This window comes from Cyrtonyx montezumae, unplaced genomic scaffold (assembly GCF_038088225.1).
Source record: "Cyrtonyx montezumae isolate F1298 unplaced genomic scaffold, pur_monq_1.0 scaffold_19, whole genome shotgun sequence".
Lineage (NCBI taxonomy): Eukaryota > Metazoa > Chordata > Aves > Galliformes > Odontophoridae > Cyrtonyx > Cyrtonyx montezumae.
The window spans coordinates 6,199,974-6,224,890 of NW_027071925.1; the positions used below are offsets into that span (position 1 = coordinate 6,199,974).

Below are 24,917 nucleotides of genomic sequence, written 5' to 3' on the forward strand. Positions count from 1 at the left end.
AGTTCTGGAAGCAGATAGCGAGCACAGCACTGGGTCTGCAGTGGGGGCTCCCACTCTGCCATGAAGCTCCAGTGGGGAACCCCCACCCAGAACCCTCCATCCAGTATCCCCCATCCAGGACTCTCCTAATCAGAACCCCACCACATTGTGACCCCCCCCCCATCCAAACCCCTCCATCCAAGACCCCCCTCCCCCATAGGGTCCTATCCAGAATCACCCCCATCCATAACCCAAATCCCCTTCCATCCACAACTCCCCATCACGACCCCTCCATCCAACCCTCACCCCCCTCCACCTGAGATCTCTCACAAACACCCCCCCCCATCCGAACTGCCCCCACCCACAAGCCCCACCCCCCATCCCGAACACCCTCCATCCCCTTGGGGAGGCTCCGTTCGTCCCGCTCCGCCCCGGGGCGGTGGCTCCGGGCTGCCCGGCCCCGCGCTGCGTCCCCGCTGCCTCCGCCGCGTCCCCGGACCGGACCGGGCCCTGAGTACCGCAGGTGGGGAACGGGAGCGGCGGTGATAGCACCGGGGGAGCGGCCTCGAGATGGTTGAGGAGGAGGAGAGGGTAAAGCAGGATGGGGGGTGGGAGAAGGGGAAAAATAAAAAAAGAAAGAAGGAAAAAAAATAAATAAAAAGGAAGGGGGGGGGGAACAGAAAGGGAGGAAGAGGAGGAGTTTTCTTGCACCTGTGTCCGTCGCTACTGTGTAGCAGAGGGTGTTTGCTTATTGCGGTGCGTTCGGTGTTCGCTGCGCGGAGGGACCGAGGGGGATGCGGTGCTGCCCCGGTCCGCGTTGCGGGGCTGTGCGGGTCCGCAGAGATCTGCCGAGGGGAGCTGAGCCGTGTGCGTGCAGCTCCGAGCGGTGGCAGGCCGGTGTCTGGGCTGCGGGATCCCTTCGTGAGCAGCGCTGCCGCTTGTTTTCTTCCCTCGGAGAAGCGCTAGCGTTTCCTACGTGCGGTTAATTAGGAGAGCAGTAATGACCCTGGGATTGCTTTGGCCGGGGAGCCGTGTTCCAGCCGCATCTGTCGGTGCAGCGCCTGGGGACGTTTGCAGGCTGAGCTTTCTCCTGTGCAGTGCTGTGCTGCAGTGGGGCAGGTTTTGCAGGCTCCTGGGGCAGCTTCTCCTGCCCTGGGCACTGTGCACCCCCCACTCCGTGATGCTGTGCAGCACCGCTGCCTCATCTGGGGGGGACCGATGCAGTGCCAAGAAATAAATGGGTTCATTTTTGACTCCCTCCAGCCCCAAGCGGTGTGAATGGAAGTGTGAATGAGTTCCAGCGAAGATGCGGGGTTACTGTTGTCGGATTTGTTGTCGTTTTGCTTTCTTAGCGGCTAAAACGTCATTAAAGGAGCACTAAATGGCCTCAGTGATTGATTCCCATCAAATCAGCTTGCTGTTAAAACTGCAGAGTGTGACCAAGCGCTGGGTTTGCTGCTTTGATGCACTGGTTGTCACTGGGGACCTCAGAGGAGCTCCTCTCTCTCTCCTGGGAGCAAGCACTCAGCACCAAGCACCATGCAGTGCCATTTTGGGGCCTCCCCACGCTCACTGCACCGTGCTGATAGAGCCCTGCACGAGCACTCTGCTCCCTTGGAGTGCTTCAAGCACAGCTCATGGCAACAGTGCTGACATCCGAGCAACCTCTTGTGTTTCTTCAGTTAGATGAGGTCGGTGCTCCAAAAATAGATTGCTGTATTAAAATACAGTGAAGGGGGGAAGCTGAATGTGTGTGTTGTCTGAGAGATAACGGAGAAAGCAGGGCTTGCTGCAGAGCTGCTCCCAGGGTGCAGGCACCAGAGGCCCAGGGCTGCTTCCTTAGGGGTGTGGATATGAATTCTTAATGTCTTTCTTGATGGAAAGGTGTGTTGGGACAGAGTGTTGTGCTGGAGCTGCTGCAGGTGCTGCTCGTGGGTGATGCAGCACTCAGCTTAGGGCCTCTGCCAGCCCCGAGCTCCCATCCTGCACATGGGAATGGTGTTCTGAGATCCTATTGGCTTTAATTGACGTGGAGTAAGATGAACATAAGCCCAGTCTGACTTGTGAGCATACCTGGGGCTGATCCTGGGGTGCAGGATTGCTTGGGTGCACCCCCAGCTCTCCACCAACCAATATTTCTCATTGTGAACAAGTACTAGCAATTTCCTCGTGCAACAGGCACCTGGCGTGCACATCAGAGGGCATTTTTAGAGATACCAAGCAATGCCTGGCTTCTGCTTTTCAAATTACTTTGTCATTTTGTGGTGATACAGTTCAGTCTTGCGGTTGTTTGATTGTTTTTTTCCTTAAGGTTTGAAAAATGGCACCAAATGCTCCGAGAGAAGCGGGAGTGTGGAGGCAAACCAAAGCTCTCCTGTTCAAGAACTGCCTCGTGAAATGCAGGACCAAGAAAAGCAGCGTCCAGGTGAGAGCAGAGCTCCGTGCTGCTGCTGCTCCTGCAGCACTTCTGCATGTCAGTGTGAAGCCTCAAGGTCTGCTCTGAGTTTTGGTTTGATTAAGGCTTTTTTTCAGAAGGCATTTCACAGTCCTTTGGTTGGAAGTTTGTCTTAAGAGCATATGGTGTTATCCAGAAAATATTCTCAAATTAACGTGGCAACCTTAGTGAGTTTTCCAGAGCATTTGCGCCCTTCCTGGCAATCACAACTGGCTACTGCAGCAGAATTATACCTCTCCAGAAGGTTTTTCTGTTGTAAGTGTTTGGTTCTATGCATAGGTGATGTGTATGATGAGTTTTGAGGTGAGCAGGATCAGTGCAGTGCTCAACTAATGGTTCAGTGGTTCGTGGTTTGTTTTGTTTCTTTCCAGCTAGCATAAGCTTGCAGATATTTGAAGCATGCAGAATTATCCCTTTGTACCTTAAATTGGCTCCTCAAGTTACCAATGCATGCCATTAAAATCCTGCTCCAGTGCCAGGGAAGGATTTGGCATTGAAGTTATTGTTGTATCGAGAATGTTCCGGGAACTTTACAGTAAAGTAGTTCCCAGTTCATTGTCTGAGCTCTGGGCGTGAGGGGGGATGGGCAGGTGGTTGGACTCAGTCATCTCAGAGGTCTTTGCCAACCTTAATGATTCTGTGATTCTATAAGTGAGCATGGTGGGATGGGTTGGTGGTTGGACTTGGTCACTGTAGAGGTATTTTCCTACTGTAACAATTCTGTGAAGCCATCGGAAGCTCTCACGTCTGCAGCTACTCTTTGAAGTTTTCATTTTTCCTTCATTTCTTCACGCAGGAGGTCCTTTTCCCTCTCTTCTTCTTGTTCTGGCTCATCCTGATGAGCATGATGCACCCGCACCGGTGGTACGACGAGGTGCCCAACTCCAACCTGGGTGTGCTGGACCCCTCCGTGCTGGTGAACTTCGTTGTCGGGTACACGCCGCCCACCAGGATGGCCAGGGAGATCATGAGGAAGGTGGCTTACGATAACTTCGAAGACGGTACTCTGAGCTGAGCAGTTGGCTTTTCTGAGCATGTTTTCTGCTGTGGCTTCTCATTTAGTGAGGGAGCTCGCTCTTGTTGCTAATGATAAGGAGAAAGAAAAAAAAGTCGCATCTCAGATAAAGAGCAGAGTGTGAGGGAGGTGTTCTCTTGGTTGGACTGTGTTCTGGTGCTGCCTCCAGCACGTGCTTCCCATGCAGCTGTGGCTGCCAGCGAGTTGTTTGCAGATACAGAAATGGTCCTCAGAGGGCCCAAAGAGCCTCTGAACCACCGCAGAGCAAACTACACCTGCCTGTGGCATCCCTGTGCACGTTCAGGAGGTGCAGCTGCCCTGCAGACAGTTCAGATTGAGTTTTCTATCCTAGTGCTTCAAAGGTTCCTCTGTGAGCAGCACAGCCCGACACCTGTGTTTTCATTATGGGTATCCTCATCTGCTTTCTGCCTTTATGTTTCCCCTTGATTCACCCACCTCAGCACCAAGCACAGTTCTGCAGCTTCATGAAGATGCTTCCTTTACTAGGACAAAAATACAGCTCTATATATATCCCAAACCAAATAAATCGTTAATGATTAGAGTGGCTTTTCTTTAAAATAAGCAGCATCACACCCTTTTCCTTCCTACTACCCCAGTACGTAAATCAACATGATCATTTTCTCCATCTAGCAGGCCTCATCACAGAGGAGTATTTAAGTGAAGAGGACCTGGAAAAGGCCAGTGTTTCCAAATCCTCCAACTTTGTGGGCGTTGTGTTCAAGGATGCCATGTCCTACCAGCTGAGGTTTCCTGACATGGTGGCTATGGCTTCTGTTTATACAGAGTCAAGAGGTAAATGTTGCATGCTCTTACATACTCCATAAGGGGATAAACTGGAAAATGAAACCTTTTGTCTTTTTTGGCCTGATGTTGTGTGTGTATGTGTATAAATGTGTGTATTTATTTATTTTTGCAAGTTGCTTTCACCTCTTACGAGGCATGGCCTCATCTGTACATTGGGGCTGTGGCTGCTCTGTGCCCATTTTCTTGCTTTTCACACTGCCTTGCTGTCCTGCAGCCAGCTGCTCCAGCTTGCGGATGAGTTGTGAGTCCATCACATACTGGACGTCAGGATTTGCAGCTCTGCAAGCATGCATTGATGCAGCCATTATACAGGTCAGTCCAGAAAATTATGCAGTACCACCGTTGTGGTTCAGACCATTGAACCATAGAATATTCTGGGTTGGCAGGGTCCTTAAAGCCCAGCCTGTTCCAACTCTGCCATGGGCTGATTACCACCCATACATCATAGAGTGATTAGGGTTGGAAAAGACCCCTAAGATCTCCAAGTCCAACTTCAACCAACCCCCACTTTGCCCATAGCCATGTCCCTCAGTGGCACATCCCCTACACCCTGGGCAGCCTTTGTCAGTGCATCATGGCTCTTTCAGAGAATAAATTGTCCCTAATATCCAACGTGAACCTCCCCTGTCTCACCTTAAGGCCTTTATGCTATCCAAGTTGCCATGGGCACCTGCAGGGACTGGGCACCCACAGCTCTGAGCAGCAATGCCAGGACCTCACTGCCCGCTGAGTAGAGAATTTCCTTCCCACATCAAATCTGAATCTCCCCTCTTTTAGTTTTAAACCATTCCCCCTCATCTTATCTGCCCATGCAGATCTGTGACCTCCTTAGCATTTCTGCATTGTCTTCCAAACTGAAACAATGCCATACCAAAAACTAGCTTGAATCCATTTTGCTGGCAGACTGCTCGGTTCGTTTGCCACATTTGATGCAGAGACATTCTTGTCCAGCTGAATAATACAGGCATTCCCCCTTGTGTCCAAACGAGCCCAGTGTGTATCAGCATGAAACAGAGCTGCCTTGTCCTTGGAGCAGGGCTGGGATGTGAGGCATGGTGTGAGCCCAGCTCTTCCTTCCCTGGCAGCTGAAGACCAACCAGTCCGTGTGGGAGCAGCTCGAGCTGACGAAGGCTGTGGCAATGGCAGAGGCAGCTGTGATGGAGATCGACAATTTCCCTCGTGCCATCATTTTAATTTACCTCGTCATTGCTTTCTCACCATTTGGGTATTATTTGGCCATTCATATTGTGGCAGAAAAGGAGAGGAAGTTGAAGGAATTCTTAAAGATACTGGGACTTCATGATACTGCCTTTTGGTACGTATTTGCTGTGGCCCTGATGAGGAACTCAACCAGTCTAACTGTAATTTTCGTGTGACACAGGGAGCAGCGTGAGCAAGAGATTGTAATGTGCTTTCTTACTGGAGTGGAAATTGTCCCTTGTAGTGCAAAGCAGTTGGTTTTGGTTGTTTTGTTTTTTTTTTCCCCAAATCTGAGGATGTGCTAATTCAAATGCATTGATAACTGCAGCAATAGAAAGGGCTGAGCTTTGCCTGCAGCTTCCAGCTGCACCCTAACAGCCAGCTGCACTTGGCTTTGTTTTTCCTGCTGGTTTTTGCTGTTTCTGCCCCAGAGCCCTCTCTGACATTCAGTTCCTTCTGTCCATGGCACGTCGTTGGTCACAAACCTCATTCTGGACAGGTTGGATCCTTCGTGGCTGCAGTGCCCATTACAGGTCTCCAAAAATGCATGTTATGTTTCTGCTTCAGGGAATCACAGAGTGCAGTGGGGTTGGTCCAGTAAGTCTGAAAAACCACTGGAAAGCCTCAGAGAAGTGTTTTGTTGTTGTTGTTTTTTTTTTTGACCTCCGCAAACCGCAGCTATTGGCTGAGGTCAGAGCTGCTTTTGTGAAGGAAAGGGTTTTATTACCCACCCAGCTACTGGAATGACCAGTGTGTTAAATTTTAAATAGAATTCCTTTAATTATTGAATGCTACTGCTCAGTTATCCTCTGGTAGTTAAACGAGGAAATTAATTATGCAAGTTCAAAAATAAAGACAAAGATCATGGGTCACCCTGCTGTCCGTCTTTGGGGTGCAGTGGGTGTGATGTGATGCTCAGAGCAGCTCCAGGGATGCTCACGAGGGCTCTTGTTTTGCCACAAGCCTCTCTGTGGTGCAGCTGCCTGGAATGTGAAGGAATATAAGTTTTGGTGTTTTTGAGTATTTTGGGATGGAGGTTCATTCAGTTTTTCTTCTTTTCTCCTCTTTTTGCCCACAGGCTTTCCTGGGTGCTGCTGTACACCAGCCTGATCTTCGTCATGTCCATCTTGATGGCTGTCATTGCCACGGCTTCTTCACTCTTTCCCCAGAGCAGTGCCTTTGTGATATTCCTCCTTTTCTTCCTGTATGGCATCTCTTCTGTAAGTATTCTGGTCCTGCTGAGTTTGGCAGTCCCACCTGCAGGTGTTTTCCTTCCCACCCCATCCTATTCTCTCTGCTAAACAACCTGTCACAGGTGCCACTTCCTTGGGACAGAGCAATGTCTTTCCATTTTAGATTTTCTGTACCCTGGCATTTACCTCTCTTTGGTTTTATTTATTATCCTTCCTTAGGTGTTCTTTGCCCTGATGCTGACACCTCTCTTTAAGAAGTCAAAGCACGTGGGTATTGTTGAGTTCTTGGCCACGCTGGCATTTGGGTTCGTGGGGCTGAACATAGTCCTGCTGGAGGACTTCCCCAAATCCTTCGTGTGGCTCTTCAGCCCCTTGTGCCAGTGCAGCTTCCTGATCGGCATCGCTCAGGTAGGGATCCTCCAGCTCAGAGCAATGGAGACCATTTTACATCATTGAATTATTTTGTTACGGTTTTTTTCTTAATGAACTGATGGTGGGGAAAAGTGCCTATCTCAATAGCTTCCCCTGGCAATTTTAATACCAAGATAAAAAAAATAATGTCAAAATAGAAAACAGTGGTAAAAGTGAAATGCAGCACCAAGCAGCTTTACTCCTTGTTAGTGGCTGTACTGGTCACTCTTTAATTTTGTTCTGCTGTGTGTTTTGCCATGCTGGTGCAATGCAAGTGTACAGCACCTGTCTGTGTTTGTTGGCAGGTCATGCATTTAGAAGATTATGAAGATGGAGCAACGTTTTCAAACCTTAATCATGGTCCTTACCCACTCTTCATCTCCCTCATTCTGCTGGTGCTGGACAGCGTGTTTTACCTGCTGGCAGCTGTGTACCTCGATCAGGTTATCCCAGGTATGGGCATGAGGGATGTTGGGCTGTGCTAAGGATGTGAATTGCTGCAGCCCCAACCCAGCTGAAGGCTGGTGGAGCTGGGTGGTGCTCTCATAAAGCTGGGAGAATTTGGGGATTTTTGGTGATGGAAATGATGACTTAAATGCAGATTGTGTGCGTGTGCCCAGCAAAGTCTCTCTTCAGTCAGGACGTGGGCTGGCTCCCAGACTTCCAGCAGAGCAGCTCTTAGCTTTTATAGCCACAGCACAAAGGCTGAGTTACTGTGAAGAAATTTTCTTTCTCTCATTATTACCCAGGGGAGTTCGGGCTGCGCCGCTCATCGTTTTTCTTTATGAAGCCCTCGTTTTGGTCGAAGCACAGGAAGAATTATGAGGAACTGTATGAGAACAGTGTCAGTGGCAACCTGAGCTGCAGCGAGATGGTGGAGCCTGTGCCATCCGAGTTCCAGGGGAAGGAAGCCATCAGGTACAGTGCCTGCCCGCATCACCTGAGCCCTGCACGTTTCATGTGAGATGTGACGATTCTTCCCATTTCCCTAACCTGCTGATTCAAATGGCATATGGTGTGCATTGCAGCCACTTTCTGTGCTCAGTGAGGCCCCACCATCAGCTAGATGGAAGCTGGCCCAGGGCTTAAGGAGAGGCTTTGTTAGTGAACTGTGCTCCTTTGGCTCCCGACCTCACTCGTTTTCTGTCCCAGAGGAGCATTGCCAATGCCAAAATGCCCTCTGCTGGGAGGGGTTGTTTTTGGTAATGCTTTGGTTTGTGCAGGGGCCCTTGTGCTCTCTGCTAGGCCAGAGGGGAGCTTTGTGGTGGCATTACCCAGATGTTGGATGCAGGAGGGTAAAACAAAACTGGGAAACAGAGGTGCGGGCACTCATCTTTCACTCTTTCACTTGCATCTGAGTGTTGTGTGTTTTTAGTAGTATCTGCAGAATCTTTCCTCCAAGTCTTTGTTTCCTGCATTGTCCATCCACGTAGCCTCACATGAGCAGAGGCTCTGTCTTTGCTCACCTTGGCTGGCTGCTCTATCTCAAATTAAGTGCTTCTGTGCTGTCCACACCTCTTTGAGTGTCTGACATAGGTGGAGAGATCTAGTTCTATTCAAAACATTCCCATAAGGGCTCTGTGGTCATTTTTTTTTACCTTTCTCATCCTCATTGGACTGCTTCCATTGCATCCCTCTGCCAGCACTCCATCATTTTCCCATTGTCTTGTCATCTTGCACTTTGTTGTCTTTCACACTGTTTCTCACCTCATTCTGTACATCATTTCCTCCCCAACCTCATTGGCAAGGTGGCCATTTCTCACATCTTGCTTCCAGGCAAACTGATGGGTTTTGTTGATATTTTGTTGTTTGTTTCTCAGTCTGAAAAGCAGTGGGGCAGGAAGGAATGTTTTCACCTTTCCTGGCAAGAAAAATGCTTCCTTTTGGCTCATTTTGTCAGAGAGACATCAGAAATCATGTCTCTGGAGTCTGCTGCACCTTTTTTCCACAAGTGTCTGTTGAACCTGCTGTCAGCTTGTGAAGCTGCTGTGCAGTGCCCTTCTCTGGCCTCTGGCGCACTGTTCTACCATATGAGAGAAATACAGATGGAAATAATTTGATCTTTCTTCTTAGGAAATGCATAAGAAGGTGACAAGAAGAGCTTTCAGATAGCGAGGTGGAGATGGGTGAAGTTCTGGGACAAGGTGTCCCATCCCTTGCTTTGCCTTGGTGGCTCTTAAGCATGTTTTGTGCCACTTCAGCATGGCAATTACACAGTGTTGATCGTTCACAGTGACATGCAAAGATCTTAAACCAGCTTATACAATGCCATGTCTTCTTTCAGAATCAGCTGTGTTCAGAAAACATTCAGGAAAAAGGGGGAAACTGTGGAGGCTCTCAGAAGTAAGAACCCTTTAGCTGTTCAGCTGCTTACCAGGTGCAGAGGAGCAATAGCTGTGTTGCTGAGTGCTCTTTTTGTTTTTCAGTTTGGGCTTTTTGGTTTCTTTCAGTGGGGTGGGACTCGGAGCATGAGTGTCGGATTTGCTGTGCGTGTCTTCTCTCACTGCTTGGTTGTTAGCATGGGTCACAAAGGCCAGCCTGGTGACCCCTCTGCCCTTGTTAGGCTTACAGCCACCCCCTGCCCCATCTCCCCATCCTCTCACCTTGTTTCCTGGTGGCACAAAGCCAGGAGGTTCCCCCAGCAGAGCGTAAATGCATACCCCATATGGCAGTATTTGAATTCACCCAGCATGAGCCAGCTCTGGGTGCCACGGGTCACCAACCTCTGCTCTCCATGTCCTCCTCCTGGCCAGACCTGTCCTTTGACATCTACGAGGGGCAGATCACAGCTCTGCTGGGGCATAGCGGCACTGGGAAGACGACACTGATGAACATCCTCTGTGGGCTGTGTCCCCCAACAGATGGTGAGCCGGGAGCTTTGCTTCTAAAACCATTCACCCCCAATTATTTCTGTGAACAATGTCTCAGAGTCCTCTCTTTGCCCCATTTTGACTCCCTGTGCCTGCATTCTGCCTGGCTGAAAAAAAAAAAAAACCAACAAAATAACATCTTAGCATGAACTGCTGTGGGCTTTTTGTAGGGTTTGTCTCTGTCTATGGGCACAGAGTCTCCGAAATCGACGAGATGCTCGAAGTGCGGCGCATTGCGGGTGTGTGCCCGCAGTCCGACATCCACTTTGATATATTGACAGTGGAGGAGAACCTCTCCCTGTTTGCTGCCATTAAAGGAATACCTCAGAATGACTTGATACAGGAGGTAAGTTGCTTGGACCCCAGTACCTCAGAGTTCTGAGGTTGGAAGAGAGCACTCAGGGCCATCTAGTCCAATGATGAGACATTCATTTTTTCCTGGTAACTCAAAGCACGCTTAAAGCATTTATATCCTAGCATTAATTGGCATGTTAAACGTTGTAAGCAGGTTTTAAAAAGCCTATTGCTTGCTTTTTAATCAATAAATGTACTTCCTGTGCGTGAAGGTGCAGAAGGTGTTGCTGGATTTGGATATGCAGCCCATCCGAGATAACCAAGCCAAGAAGCTCAGCGGGGGTCAGAAGCGGCGGCTGTCGGTTGGCATTGCTGTTCTTGGGAACCCAAAGGTGAGGGTTTCCAGCAGTTCAGCCTTCATGCATGAAGATATCAAACCATTCGGTGGGGGCAGAAGCTATGGGTTTGGTCTCTTTATGAAACACAGAGCTAGGAAGTGCTGTGATGTCTCTCAGCGTGCTTTGGGCAGCTAACTAGCAGCTTCAGACCGAAGAGCTTGTATCTGTCACTGGGCAGGACTTTCTGAGCCCAGCACCTCACATGTGCTTGTGGCTTTGCAAACGCTTCTGATCTCACACAAAGGTTTTGCTGCTGGATGAGCCGACGGCGGGCATGGATCCGTGCTCACGACACATCGTCTGGAACCTCCTGAAGAACCGAAAAGCGAATCGTGTGACGGTCTTCAGCACTCACTTCATGGACGAGGCAGACATCCTTGCTGGTGAGTTGGGTTTTGGGGCCACTTGAAGGTCTTCTGGTTCACGTGGCCTTCTTCATTCTTCTTCATTTATTATTACTGTTGATGATTTGCGCAGGGAAGAGGTGGAATCTCCATCCCTGGAGGTTTTCAAGAAAAAAGGGAGATGTGGCACTGTGAGACATGGTTATGGGGTGTGGTGGCGATGGGCTGGGGTTGGACTTGGTGATCTTCGTGGTCTTTTCCAACCTTAATGATTCTGTGATGATTATTATCATTATTTGTTACTGATTTCCAGATCGTAAAGCTGTGATTTCTCAAGGGATGTTGAAATGCCTTGGATCTTCTCTCTTTCTAAAAAGCAAATGGGGAATTGGCTACCGCTTGAGGTACTTCTTTTGTGTGTGCTATTTGCTGCACAGCATCACCTATCAATAAGAGATCCCCACCCCAAAAAACATCCTTTTATCATCTTCATTCTGAACGCTTGGTGTTCTGCAGGCTGCTATGCATCAGGAGAAAAGCTATCTTTTAAAAGCCTTTTTCTTGTGCATTTCTGTAGCATGCATATCGATGCCTACTGCAACACAGAAGCCACGACCTCACTGATCAGGCAGCACATCCCTGCAGCCAACCTGATCCAGGAGAATGCCCAGCAGCTCGTGTACACACTGCCACTCCGGGACATGGACAAGTTTGCAGGTAATGGGTGGGGTGGGGTGGCTGTAGAAGAAGAATCCCATCAGGAATGGATGTAGCTTGCAAATTGCCACTTCTGCATTTGTTTTTTTTTTGGCTGAAGGTCAGGCAGTGAGGTTTTTTGAGGAAGCACAAAATGAATGGGTTGGAAGGGACCTTAAAAACCCATCCAGTTCCACCCCCTCCTTGGGGTAGCGATGCCTCCCAACATCTCAGGCTACCCAGGGCCCCATCTGTGGCCATGGGCACCTCCAGGGATGGGACACCCACAGCTCTCACATCTAACCTAAATCTCCCCTCTTTTAGTGTGAAACCATTCCCCCTTGTACTATCTGCCTGCATACAAAGTTGATCTCCATCTCATTTATAAGCTCAATACTGAATTGCTTTAGTTCCTATGTATTTCTCAGTGCATGAGGGCCCTCTTGCATTCTTCGAGGGGCTGCGGTATGTTAAGGAGGCAAAAAGAGCAAATGCTGGAGAGCTGAAACATGAGACCCTATTGTCTCAGAACTCTATGTCCAGCAGAAGCATTCTGTTGCTGCAGGACATTGCAGTGAAGCCAGAAAGTCCCACAACGATCCCCTTGTTGTGAGCTGCAAGGAGCATCCTGTCCTCATGCTGACATTAGCTGGTGAAGGAGAGAGCAGAAAACAAATGCTTTGGTTTCACTAGATGGCAGCAATTATCTGATTTTAATTGCACAACGTGCTCCTTGTCAGTCTTCCTGCAGGAGATGGAAGAAACCTTATGTCCTTCTCACAATATGAAATGCCAAGGGGGGATCAATACTGACGTTGAACGCAGCTCGTATTTCATAAATGTTCTTTTCCTGTCGCACTTAACTAGTTAATAATTGATTCCCTCTACCTTTAGCAGTCACTGTGTGTGCTTTTTGAGAAACAGGCACCTTTATGCACGACTGAACTAATTCCTCCTGAGTGGCTGAAGTCAGGCTGTACAGCTGGGGAGGCCTGCTGAGCACTGACGGGTGCCCAGGAGCTCTTCCCATCTCCTGTGTTGGCTCCAAAAGTTCTTGTTTTGTTAAGTGCTTCATTTCATAGCTCTGTCAAGAGCCAGATAATGGTTTCTACCTGAGGAATGAATAAGCATGCTCTCTCTGAATGCATTTTTGATCTCCAAGCTATACCTATCATCCAGGATCTCCTGCCCATTTAGGCTGGCTTCACACACCTGAGTGATCTTTATCTTTTTTGTTTGTTTCTCTGACAGTGCAGTTACCTGGTGGTTCTGTTTGTAACTTCTCTCCCTTCCTGGGTAGGATGAGCTGTCTTGCAGCGCTGTTCCCAGGAGAGGGATCCAGAACCTCTGGGTGATCCCTTCCAGCCCAAGCCAACGCTGAGCTTTGTGATGCTGATGTGCTTCCCTTAAACCCCACACTGCATCTTCCTTACCTGACCTCATAGGTTATGCCAAAATGAGTGTCCCACTGTGGTTCTCATGCCATGACCATTGCCTTTGAGGTGAAGCAGCCACATTGACACAAAATGCTTTAAGGATGTGGGTTGTCCTGGCTTGCTGGAGAATCTGATGGGAGCACGAGTCTGTTGTGCCCTGCAGCAAGCAGTGTGTTCCCTCCTTCCCCCAGGCTTGTTCTCCGATCTTGACACCCATTCCCATCTGGGAGTGATTTCTTACGGTGTTTCCATGACAACGCTGGAGGATGTCTACCTGAAGCTGGAAGTTGAGGCAGAGATTGACCAAGCAGGTGTGACTGCCCATGATGCTTTCCCTATTTCCTTTGTATTCAGTGTACTCTGAATTAGTGGAGCTGTGTCCGTGTCCCGTGGGAGGAGCTGGGTGTGCTGAATGATGCAGGTGCACACCTAGGCTGATGGAACAAAATCAGGGCAAGTCTGCATCGTCTGAGTGTTTGTAGGCTGCTCATTTTGTTCTCCCTCGGACAGAAATATGCATCGACTGCTTTCAGTGTCTGATGTGTATGCAGTTCAGAGCTTTGGGGTGTATTGTTGTCATTGGGGTTCAGAGCTTTGAGGTGTGTGGTATTTTTGGGCTACCCTGAGCCTGGGGTGGGAGCACATGGTTTCTCAGTAGTGATGGCAAAAGAGTCAGCAGCCTCTGAGCTTCCTCCAGCCCTATGACCTCAATCCATGCAGCTCTGTCCATCCTCCTGGTACCCTGTCCCCCTCCTCTGTCATAGATTACAGTGTGTTCAGCTCCCAGCAGACGCAGGAGGAGGCAGATGGGAGCTCTCAGGATGACATGGAGCAGAGCCTACTGATGCTGCCGGAGGCCAAGTCATCCCCACAGAGCAACACAGCCCTGTGGAAGAAGCAGGTTTCCACCATAGCCAAGCTTCACTTCCTCAGCCTCAAGCGGGAGAACAAATGTGTGAGAGTGATGTGAGTATCGAGGCCTGCTGGTCTGGATACAGAATCCCCAGAAGCTGTTTGAATGAGAAATGGCAGGATGCACTTTTGTTCAAGTTCAGATAGGACTGTGCAAAATGTGAGGCTGTCTGTAACTGATGAATATCTGCACGTTGGGGCAGTGTTGCTTTAATTAACACACACGTAACCTGGGCCCGCGTTTGCTGAGCTTTAATGAGACCGTGCCTTCTCTTTCTTTCAGGTTGTTGCTATTTCTGATTTTTCTCGTCGTTCAAATTCTGTTTTTCCTCACACACCATTACATCAAACATTCGCTCGCTCCCCTCAGGCTCTCCCCAGAGCTGTACCTGCTGCGGCCCGGGGAGGAGCACCACAAGTACAGGAGCCGGCTGCTGCTGCAGAACTCCACAGGTGGGAGGGCAGGGGAAGAGTGCAGGATGGGGAGGAAGGTGGTGGGGGCAAATATCAAGTTCAGGATGTTTTTCCTTAAAATAAATTCAAATGAGGAGTTTCCGTGGCCAGACGTGGTAGAGAGAGAATCGTGTGTGGTATAGGGTTGGCTTTGGAGATCCTCCTCTCCCCCCTGGTAGTGCTGTGCTCATTGTGTCAGGGGGAGCAGGGGTGACAGTGGGACCTCTTGGTCCTCACATGTAATGAAAGGGTTGTCGCTCATTGCGGGGTTGGAGCAGTGAGGGGAAAAAAGGTGTGTGACTGTTGACATGAAAATACAGCACTCGTTCTGTGTGAAAAGCTGCAGGCTGTCGATGTTTTCCCATCTCTCACAGACACGGATATCGACGACGTTGTCCGCTCTCTTGGCAGCATGGACGTGCCAGTGGAGATGTTCAACAGCAGCGATTACATTTCAGCCGCACCTCACAGTGCGGGATTGAATGTGTACGACCTCGAGTCCCGACAGGTGAGAAGGACAGGGGGTGGGACAGGAGGGCTCCCTCTGCCCAGGGCTGACTTCCTGGCTCTGTACCTGATGGGGTGGATGCGGTGGGGTTGAAATTTCATCTCTGCTCTTTGAGTATCCGAGGTGCTCTCCGTGTGGTGGAGCTGTGGGTTGCTGTCAGCAAGGAGGTCACATTTAACAGAATAAAGTCTCAAGTGTTGGATTATGTAATCAAATAATGTCATATAATATCACTTATGCAAGAGGACTGCAGAAAGGACTTGTGTTAACAGAATGGAAATGCAATCAAAATAAATGCTCTTTCGTAATAATGATTATGGCAGATTAATAAAACTTCTATTTGCCCTCTTCCCTCACAAGCACACTGAAAGCCAAGAGAAATATTTTGCTTCATGAGAGACCTGGCATATGAGTTTATTTTTCACTTGCACTGGCTGAATTACACCATCTGACAGAGTTATAATTCCATGGCACTCTCCTGTGTAAAGAAAAATGAGCATCTTGGGCTGTGCCTGTTCATCTCAGTACGGTCACTGAAGGAGCTGAGGACAATTTTAACGATGGGGTTGTACTTCATCTCCAGCAAAGGAAAAGCTTTGCAGTGTGCCAGCTCTGTCTCACGTTCCCTATTTAACTCCTTGCAACTGTTAATAGTGCTGTCACTGCAGGCTTTTGCTGAACGCAAATTGTTCCTTGTCTGTTTTTCAGATGCGTTAGCAAGGAGTGATGACTGCAGGTCCTTGTGTATTTTGTTTTTCAGACTAATTGGCTGGGACATCGTTTGTCACGGTGTAACAGTTGCATAAAATGTTTGGGGAATTTATTCCAAATAATTTGTTCTCAGTGAGCATGACTGTTTTACTGAAGTAATTTGTGCTCTAACCACCCTGAGCAGCACTCAGCTTCCTGCAGAGCATCCTCTGTCACGCAGAGACTTTTATCATTGTTCAGGTTTAATTAACCCCATGGGAGAGCCCTCTCAGGGTGTTACCCTGCGTTCAGAATAATGACTATAACAAATACTTCTCTTCCCAGAGCTACGTTTTTACAATCATCTTCAACAGCACCATGGTGCACTCCGTGCCGGTTTTGATGAACATTGTCAGCAACCTGCTTCTGCATGCTCTGAACGTCACCGAGAGCATCCAGCTCTGGAGCCATCCCTTTGTTCAGGTGAGCAAGCCCTAAGCCTTCATCCAGGTGTGCACCAGCTGCAACAGGGCTGGTCCTAAAGCAGGCTTAGGATAATGCAGACTGTACGCTTCAGCGCTTGCAGTCACGTTCCAGTCATACATGTATACGCTTTTTGGGATTGTTTGGGTTTGTCTTTTTGTGGTTTTTTGGCTCAAATCATTCTAGTGAAATCATCTACTGAAGAAATTCCCTCTTGTGTTTCAGGACCTTCCAGACACCGTTTTCAAACTGGAGATCTATTTTGAAGCTGTGCTGTTGGGAATCATTGTGACCGGTATGCCTCCCTACTTCGCCATGGAGAACGCAGAGAACCGAAAGGTGAACTCCTTGTGAAGATCTTGTGATCTGTGGGGTTTCTTTGGGAAAATCTTTGGAAGTGTTTTAGATAGTGCCTTGCAAGGGCATGAGGAGCAGCACAGCTCCGGTGCTGGTGGCATTGGGTAGAGCAGATTCCAAAAGGCCCTTTGGCTCTCTGTGGGAAGGAATGATAAATGGACAGTGCACTGGGAATCCTGCTCGTGCACCAGAGGTGAGCGGTGTGGGTTTTCTTTTCCTTGCCACAGCTCAGGGCATACACACAGCTGCAAATAGCAGGGCTCTACCCATCAGCATACTGGGCTGGCCAGGCCCTCGTGGACCTCCCACTGTTCTTCTTCATCCTTGTTCTGATGCTGGGCAGCCTCTTCGCCTTCCACTACGGCATTTATTTCTACGCTGGCAAGTTCATGGCTGTGGTGAGTGCTGGGGGGGCAGAGCATGTGTGGGTGTGCTTTTAGTGTCCACAAAGCATTTATTGAGAGGTTCAGCAGAGCTGTTTTCCAGTATGCACTGAAAATTCATGATCAGGCTCCTGGTGCAGAGGGATCAGCATACCTGCTCCAAAACTGCTTCTATCTCTGGAAAAATAAATTATTTTTGGCGTATTTTAAGGATAGGGGGTTTCACTGAGACCCAGAACAAAACAAAGCTTTAAAATACAGGGCCTCCCAAGGAAATGCAGCACCACTCTTTGCTTCCTCTGATCATTGCATTGTTGACAGCAGCATGCAGCTGACAACAAGGTTGCAGTGACTTTGAGCACAGAGCAGCTCTGCAATGAATTTCAGCGTGTGATTAAGTGGAGTGAGCTCCAAGTCTTCGAGACATTTGCATTCAGAGCAGGTTTGTCTGATCTCAGCTGTAATGGAGAGGAATTGAGTTTTTCCACTTTCTTTCCTAGAATCTGTTTCTCTTCACTAAATTGGGTTTGGGATGGGAACGTTGTGCTCTGGGGTGTTTGGTTCTGGTGCATCCATCCATGGTCTTAATTTATGCAGAACTGCTGAAGTTGAAATGCTCTGTACCACCCCAGAGTAATCTCACCTGATGCTCATGCAAAAACTCAAGCCTGGATCCTTGCTGTACGTACCCTGAGGCATCTCTTTTGTCTCTGCAGCTTTTCTGCCTGCTTGGCTATGTCCCGTCAGTCGTGCTGTTCACCTACGTGGTCTCCTTCACATTCAAAAAAGTCCAAAACACGAAAGAGTTTTGGTCATTTATATACTCAGTGGTGAGTAGCTCAGCTTTGATGAAGTGGGAATAAAAATAAATAAATAAATGAGGCAGCTTATTCTTGGAGACTTGGAATTGAATGAAAATGCCTTCCCCCTCCTCCCCTCCTCCCCCCTTTTTTTTTCTTTTTGTACAGACAGCTTTGCTGTGTATGGTTGTCACCGAAGTGGCCTTTTTCCTGGACTTTGACACAGTGACCACCGCTCTGCATTGTGTGTTCTGCACCTTTGTTCCCATCTATCCCCTCATTGGCTGCCTCATCTGTTTCATTAAGGTAAGGGGCACAGAGGAAATGCTCTCGGAGCACTTCAGAATGCCTGATCTGAGAGCAGAGTGCAGTGTGAGAGGTGGGTAATTTTTTACTCAAGCATAGTGCTTTTTTTTTTTTTTCATTATCAGGTCTCATGGACAGGCAAACAGAAGAGGGGAGAATACTATGACCCGTGGGATAGGCTCCTGGTAGCAGTTATTGCTGTAAGTGTGGTTATTTGCAGTATTTCCCATAGAGATTTGCAGACTCCCACTGAGAGACCCCTTCTTTTTGGGTGCCTGTGCTAATAAAAATCTAATGCTGAGCATCACTGGAGCCTGCTGCTTTGTGACCTGTTGCAGCTGGAACGGCATCAGTGAAACATGCCATGCCTACCAGCTCAACATATCCTGCTTCAGTATTGTTATTAAAAATGCTGTTATTAATCTTGGTTATTATGGGAGTCCATACTGATGGAGCTCCAGAGCAGGCAAGAAAACAAGCAGATCCTCCTAGAAACCAGGCAGTTGCCATGAAGTCAAAGCAGCCTTTCCTGTCCAGGGAAGCAGGGATGTAATGATGTGGACTAATGGGTCTACCATTGGACTTGCTCAACTTGTTGACTTGCTTAGCAGTTGGACTTAATGATAACAGAGGTCTTTTCCAACCTTAATGGTTCCGTGGTTTTATTTAGTCATCTCAGAACCATCAGTATTACTGTGGTATTGAGGGGCTGCCCTTCATCGCACTGCTGGGGGGTCACTAATTGGGTCACTAATTGGGATTTCCACCCTTGGAGGACTGGCAGTGCTCTGACAGGCTGGAGCCATGTGTTTCAGCCCTATTTACAGTGTGTCGTGTGGCTCTTCCTGCTGCGGTGCTTCGAGTTGAAGAGCGGAGGGAGGACCATCAGAGAGGACCCATTCTTCAGGTGGGTTTCTCTGTTGAGCTGACTTTTAAGAAAGAGTAGTCCAAAGGAACAGTTGTTATGAACAGCACTGGTTGTTGTTATAGCTCTAGGAGATAGAGCAGGAGGTGAAATAGCTGTGTTACATCCCATCCCAAATGTCTGAAGAATTTGTCTTCGTTTGTCTGAAAGCAGTCAGTAAAATGCAGAAATATATGTTTTCCTTTCCTTTTAAATTATCTTTGTGCAAAATTGGGAGTCTTAAAGATGATCTACATACAATTAAGGAGCTTTTGGGTGCAGAATTTTTCACTTGAACGTTGGCATCTCAATGTCTTTGTGACCTTAGGAAATGCTCTAGAAAAGCAAAGTCCTGGAAGCTGCCAGATGCACCACATGATGAGGATGAGGATGTGCGGGCGGAGAGGCTGCGGGTCAAGGAAGCACTGAGCAACCCCAGCAGCGAGGAGGTAATGCTGTGCCCTGCCAAGGGACAGCCCAAATACCAAAGGCACCATTCTTCAGACCCAGTGGTGTCTCCTGTCCATCCTCAGGTGCCAGCAATCCTGGTCAGCAGCCTGCACAAAGAGTACGACGAGAGGAGGGAGTTCCTTCTGGGGAGGAGAATAAAGAAAGTGGCAACGAAACACATCTCTCTCTGCGTCAGAAAAGGTTTGGGTTGAACTGTTGAGGTTTTGGGTGGGTTTATTTATTTATTTTTCGGTGCTTCTGTTTGTTTGCATGTTCGTTTTAGTTGATCTGACCTCACAGGCAATGTTTTATGTGTTGTTCCATCTTTAGGAGAAATCCTGGGGTTGTTGGGTCCCAACGGAGCTGGGAAAAGCACATTGATTAACATGCTTGTTGGAGAGGTTGAGCCAACCAGTGGGCAGGTAGATCCTTCCTGCAGACATTAACAGAAAATGAATCCGTGTTCCATTTATTTTATTAATACTGGTCTTGCTGAGTGTCTTCTGTAACACATGAACAAAAAAAACCTACAGTTATAAAGCTTACAACGTTATCAACTTCTGCATTTCTTGTGCAGGTCCTGATGGGAGGTTACTCTCCTGGAGGGAACAGTGAAGATGACTCCATTCAATTTGTGGGGTACTGTCCTCAAACCAACCCGCTCTGGCCAGATATCACCCTGCAGGAACACTTTGAAATTTATGGTGCTATCAAAGGAATGAGTCAGGCTGACATTAAGCAAGCGATAAAATGGTGAGTGGTTTATGATAGACACACTGGAGGTTATAACTGGTGGATGGGCTTTTTCCCACCTTCCCTAAAGCATTTTATTTTTTTTTCACTCAAGTTTATGATGAGATCACTTTAGCCAATTCAGCAAGCATTAGTTTGTGGCTTAGGAGATGAAGATTCAGCCATGCAAAATTCAAGTGGTGTTTGTTTGCTTGCTTTTTTTTTTTTTTTTAATTGTGAAGTCCTAGGGGCATCTTTGGCAGGGGCTGCAGGACAGCAAGCCCCGGGCTCAGTGCCTCTCACATCAGGTTCCCCACGGACATGGAAGTGCCCAGCTCCCTGTTGTTCATTACTTCACTTTTTTTTTTGTGTTCCGATATGTGTATTTGAGTTCTTTACATGGATGCGTGGAGGTGTGGTGTGATGGGAGAAAATCTGACCCATCGTATGCTGTGTTTACCTGGGATTCTCATCTCCACTTCTCCTTCCGCAGCATCTCAAGTGCCCTGGATTTTAAGGACCACCTGCAGAAGACGACGAAGAAGTTGGGCGTGGGGCTGAAGCGTAAGGTATGGGAGAGCTCCCAGGGCTGCTGTGGGGCTGCTGGCAGAGGATACCATGTTCTCACCCCTTCCTTTTCACCCCCTCAGCTCTGCTTTGCCCTGAGCATGCTGGGCAGCCCCCGTGTCACGCTGCTGGATGAGCCCTCCACTGGCATGGACCCCAAGGCCAAGCAGCGCATGTGGTGAGTGCCCAGTGGGAGAGAGCAGCCTGCATTCCAGCACCAGCATGTGTTGGGACAGTGAGTCTGGGTGCTCATGTTCAGGTGCCTTCATCCACGACAGCTGAAGAGCTGCAGAAACCAGCAGGAAGCAGTCGGAGTCCGTTTCTCTTTTCCAGCAGCTCTGTTTGCTGATTCCCCTGTAGCATCTTCCCGACATCTCGTGTGTAGCTCTGAAGATGGTTTTGCTGCTCCTCCGTGTCACGTCCTGCTTTACCCTTTGCTGTTTTGCAGGCGGGCGATCCGAGCAGCCTTCAAAAACAAGGAGAGGGCTGCCATCCTGACCACGCACTACATGGAGGAGGCAGATGCAGTGTGTGACCGTGTGGCCATCTTGGTGGCCGGGCAGCTCAGGTACTGCTCCACAGGGTGGGCTGCTGGGGGCTGAAGGATGCATCCCTTGGGACATGGCAGGCAGACAGCATTCTATTTTATTTTTTTCCAACTCAACTTGAGCATGGCATGATGTGTCTCTCCAATTGACAGGTGTATAGGCACTGTTCAACACCTGAAGAGTAAATTTGGCAGAGGGTACTTCTTGGAAATGAAATTGAAGGACACAGCAGATGTACAGCAGGTGGAGTACCTGCAGAGGCAGATCCTGCACATCTTCCCGAACGCAAACCGTCAGGAAAGGTAATGCTGAACAGATAGGCAAAATGCTCACATTAATGCGAGCCTCCGGTTTCACAACAGCTCCATTGTGTTGAGTAAGGAGTGCTGTGGTAGAAATGCTTGCAAAAAATGCCCACACACAGCTTTAGAAACGAAGCAAGTGTTTTGCAAGTCAGCAGAGCTGCAGTGCTGCACTGCTGGCGGGGGCTGGCACAGCAATGTACAGCCACGTTTCTGCATAACCTGACAGCTTCCTTCTCTGGAAACGGTACATTCTGAGTCACTGAGTCCCCACCCTTTGCTGGAAATTCGTGGTGGGAGGATGGGACATCCCTGTGGTCCCTTGTGGTGATGGGCCAACGAAAGGTGTGGAGTAGTCTTTAGAAAATGAATTTAAATCCATTCCTTTGAACAGTTGTACTTTTGCTTTGTTTCACCTGAAGCTGATTTTGCTTTCTTTCTTTCAGCTTTGCTTCTATCTTGGCATATAAAATCCCCAGAGAAGATGTACAGTCCCTTTCACATTGTTTTTCCAAGCTGGAAGAAGGTAACTGAGCACTCACCACATCCTGCCTGGAAATCTTTCTGTTGCATGTGCCTTCTCTCTGTGAAGAGGCACTTTCACGTTTCCGTTTAAAATCCATTTAATTTATTTTTTCCCTGCTTAGACACTTTAGATCTGATTTCCTCAGGTAGCAGATTGTTCCTAAATGTGTTTTCTCACACACTCTTAACAGTGAAATACGCCTTCAACATCGAGGAGTACAGCTTTTCTCAGGCAACACTGGAGCAGGTATGTTGGATGTGGCCACACCAGGTTTTCTGGTTGGTTTCTCTGGGAGTGGAAAAAAAGTGCCATTAATTAAAATTGCCCCCTTTAATGCGTAGAGTATGTTCTGTATTCCTATGAATTGTCCTGTGGCTGAGTTTGTTCAGGTGCAGAATCACGGAGTTGTGTGGGTTGACAGTTGGACATGGTGATCTAAGAGGTCTTTTCCAACCTTGATGATTCTGTGATAGGATGGGATGTAATGGCCTTAAGTTCCACCAGGGGAGGTTCAGGTTAGATATTAGCAACAATTTCTTCTCTGAAAGAGCAGTGATGCACTGGCACAACTGCCCAGGGAGTGGAGGAGTTCCCCATCCCTGGAGGTGTTCCTGAACCATGGGGATGTGGCACTGAGGGATGTGTTCAGTGGGACGCAGTGGGCTGAGGTTGAGCCTGGGGATCTTGGATGTCTTTTCCAGCCTTACTGATTCTATAATTCCATGGGTTGTAACGCAAGGTCTTTGTGGAGCTGGCCAAGGAGCAGGAGGAGGAGGAGGGCAGCTTTGGCACACTGAACAGCACGCTGTGGTGGGACCGGACGCAGGAGGACCGGGTGGTGTTCTGAGCAGTGATTCCAGCACCAGCACACTGCAGGAGCTGCGTGGGAACTTCGGTGCTGGGATGGAGCAGGAGGAGAATGGTATTTGGGAATGCTGAGCATTGCAACCCGAGGGGTGCTGCCACTGCAGAGCAGGCGATGAGGATCCCGCTGTATCCTGGTTCCTGGGAAATTCCTGCTCTGCTGGTTGGTTCCTGGTTTGCACGGAGGGAGGAGATGCTGCTGGGACAGCTGCTGGTCCTCTGGGGCTGGTGGTTTGGCATGGCAGGTGGGGATGGCCTTGTGCAACCCTGCATCAGGGCAGCACCATCCCCAGAGCATCCTTCCCTGCTGCACCCTGAGGCTCCTGCTGCTGATCCATCCCCACCCCTGCTTGAAAGGCACAAATGCCTAAAGAAGGGGAATAAATCATTCCAGTGTAGTCATATTCACTGCAGACAGGTTCTTGAAGTGCATTGTGGGCTCAGCTTATTGTCCAACCAACCCAGAGCTGCTCATTTGCAGATAGGACGCAGCACTCATCAACTCTTGTGTTCCTTCTTACTGTGAACTGGCAGGTGTGACTGCTGTGTGCTGCTGGATTTGGCAGCACTGGTGTATGTAATGCATGTGCTGTAGGGTTCAATAAGTATGCAGAAGTGGATGCTTTTTTTCCCCCCAGCTTGGTAAAAGTTCAAAGGCATAGCTGTGTAGTTACGGGATTTGCAGAAATGTATTTCTCATCTTTGTTCAAAATGGTCTAATTCCTTTGTTGGGTGTGATGACGTACCCTGCCCGCTGTTCCTGGAGATTTGTTCCTTCTTAGCAGTGAGTAAGCACATGCAGCACTGTTCCCTCATCTGTCTTTGTTGTGGTCTCAGTGCAGAGTGTGCTCAGTGTGCTGTACTTCCTCCTGGTGCAGCAGCTTCACAGTCACCCTTATAAACCCCAAAGATCCCAACTCACAACTTCACAAGCAAGAATAGTGCCTTTATTTTGCATCAAAGCACTACCAAGAGAAATGCATCATCCTTTATTCTAAGATGCAACAGATGTATGTTTAAAATGTATTATTTTCTACACAAAGATATCATCACTTTTTTAGTTTTGTAAGTGAAATTGAAGATCAGCAGTTGATTGTGTTCTGCAGTGAGCAAATATAGTGATACGTTTTTATCAAAGCGTAGTCTCCATAACTCTCATCACTTACATATCTTCACTTTAAAGTTAGGAAACACCTTTTGTTCATCTTGAGAATATTTGGAAACGTAGGGATTAAGGCAGATCATTGCATCCCAGCTGTTGTATGAAGTCTGTCACAGTGGTTTATTGTCACACTGAGAGCCCAGATCTGTTTTTATCCCCATGGAAATGTTTCTCACCAACGTGGGGAGTTGTGAACTCTGTGCACAACTGTTGCTTCCTCCTTCATACCCACAGACTGCATATAAGACTGTAGAGTTTGCCCTGTGGTTGGGTCCCTGAAGGTGTTCCTGCAGCTGCAGTGCAGGTAGGTTCACATTTGTCTCTCTCTGCCCTTTGCTGTCCACGTATATCCAAGATAAGAGTTCCCAAAGCCACATTTCCACCATCTTTTTGTACGTGGTGTTTGCCAAGTGTCCTCCGCATCTGTCCTGCAGCCTAGCACACACTCATTCCGTATAACAAAGGTGCAATTGTGAGCAGTTAGCCTTGATGAAGTTATTCCTTTTATTCCCTTCCACGTAGAGTTAATAGACTGTAAAATAGTTCTATACAATAATACTTCTGTCTGGTCAACATCACCTTATTTCAAATAGTTTCTTGTTGTCTGACCTCTGAAGTATACCTTACACAAACTTTGTTAGCCTCTAGGTTTCCTCAGCTTGGTTCTCCTTATGTTTCTTATGTCCTTTTCAGGGTTGTTGTGATGATAATTAGCTCCAAAAACTTTGGAGATGCCTTTACTTTGTTGTTATAATAATGTATTTTTATATGGAGGAATTTAATGCATACCAAAAAAAAGTCCTTATTAAAAAATATCTGTCCAGTGAGTGAAATCTGTAACGTGGCCAATATTC

The 24,917-nt window shown here is 48.2% G+C and overlaps 1 protein-coding gene across 1 annotated transcript; it reads left to right on the top strand.

Annotated features, from left to right (window-relative positions):
- Positions 1-2,292: 2,292 nt before the first annotated feature.
- On the top strand, positions 2,293-23,224 carry ABCA5 (ATP binding cassette subfamily A member 5). The gene is made up of 38 exons (XM_065735398.1): positions 2,293-2,404; positions 3,231-3,435; positions 4,101-4,262; positions 4,489-4,586; positions 5,360-5,589; positions 6,553-6,694; positions 6,887-7,075; positions 7,384-7,531; positions 7,828-7,996; positions 9,363-9,421; positions 9,832-9,942; positions 10,119-10,294; positions 10,515-10,634; positions 10,885-11,023; positions 11,298-11,388; positions 11,562-11,701; positions 13,308-13,427; positions 13,881-14,082; positions 14,312-14,481; positions 14,856-14,989; positions 16,025-16,162; positions 16,388-16,501; positions 16,747-16,917; positions 17,619-17,732; positions 17,871-18,008; positions 18,134-18,208; positions 18,824-18,915; positions 19,241-19,361; positions 19,446-19,563; positions 19,693-19,784; positions 19,940-20,115; positions 20,588-20,663; positions 20,745-20,839; positions 21,110-21,229; positions 21,362-21,511; positions 21,958-22,037; positions 22,228-22,283; positions 22,777-23,224. The coding sequence occupies exons 1-38, from the start codon at positions 2,300-2,302 to the stop codon at positions 22,882-22,884; spliced, it is 4,944 nt and encodes a 1,647-aa protein (XP_065591470.1). The 5' UTR covers positions 2,293-2,299; the 3' UTR covers positions 22,885-23,224.
- The last annotated feature ends 1,693 nt before the right edge of the window (positions 23,225-24,917 follow it).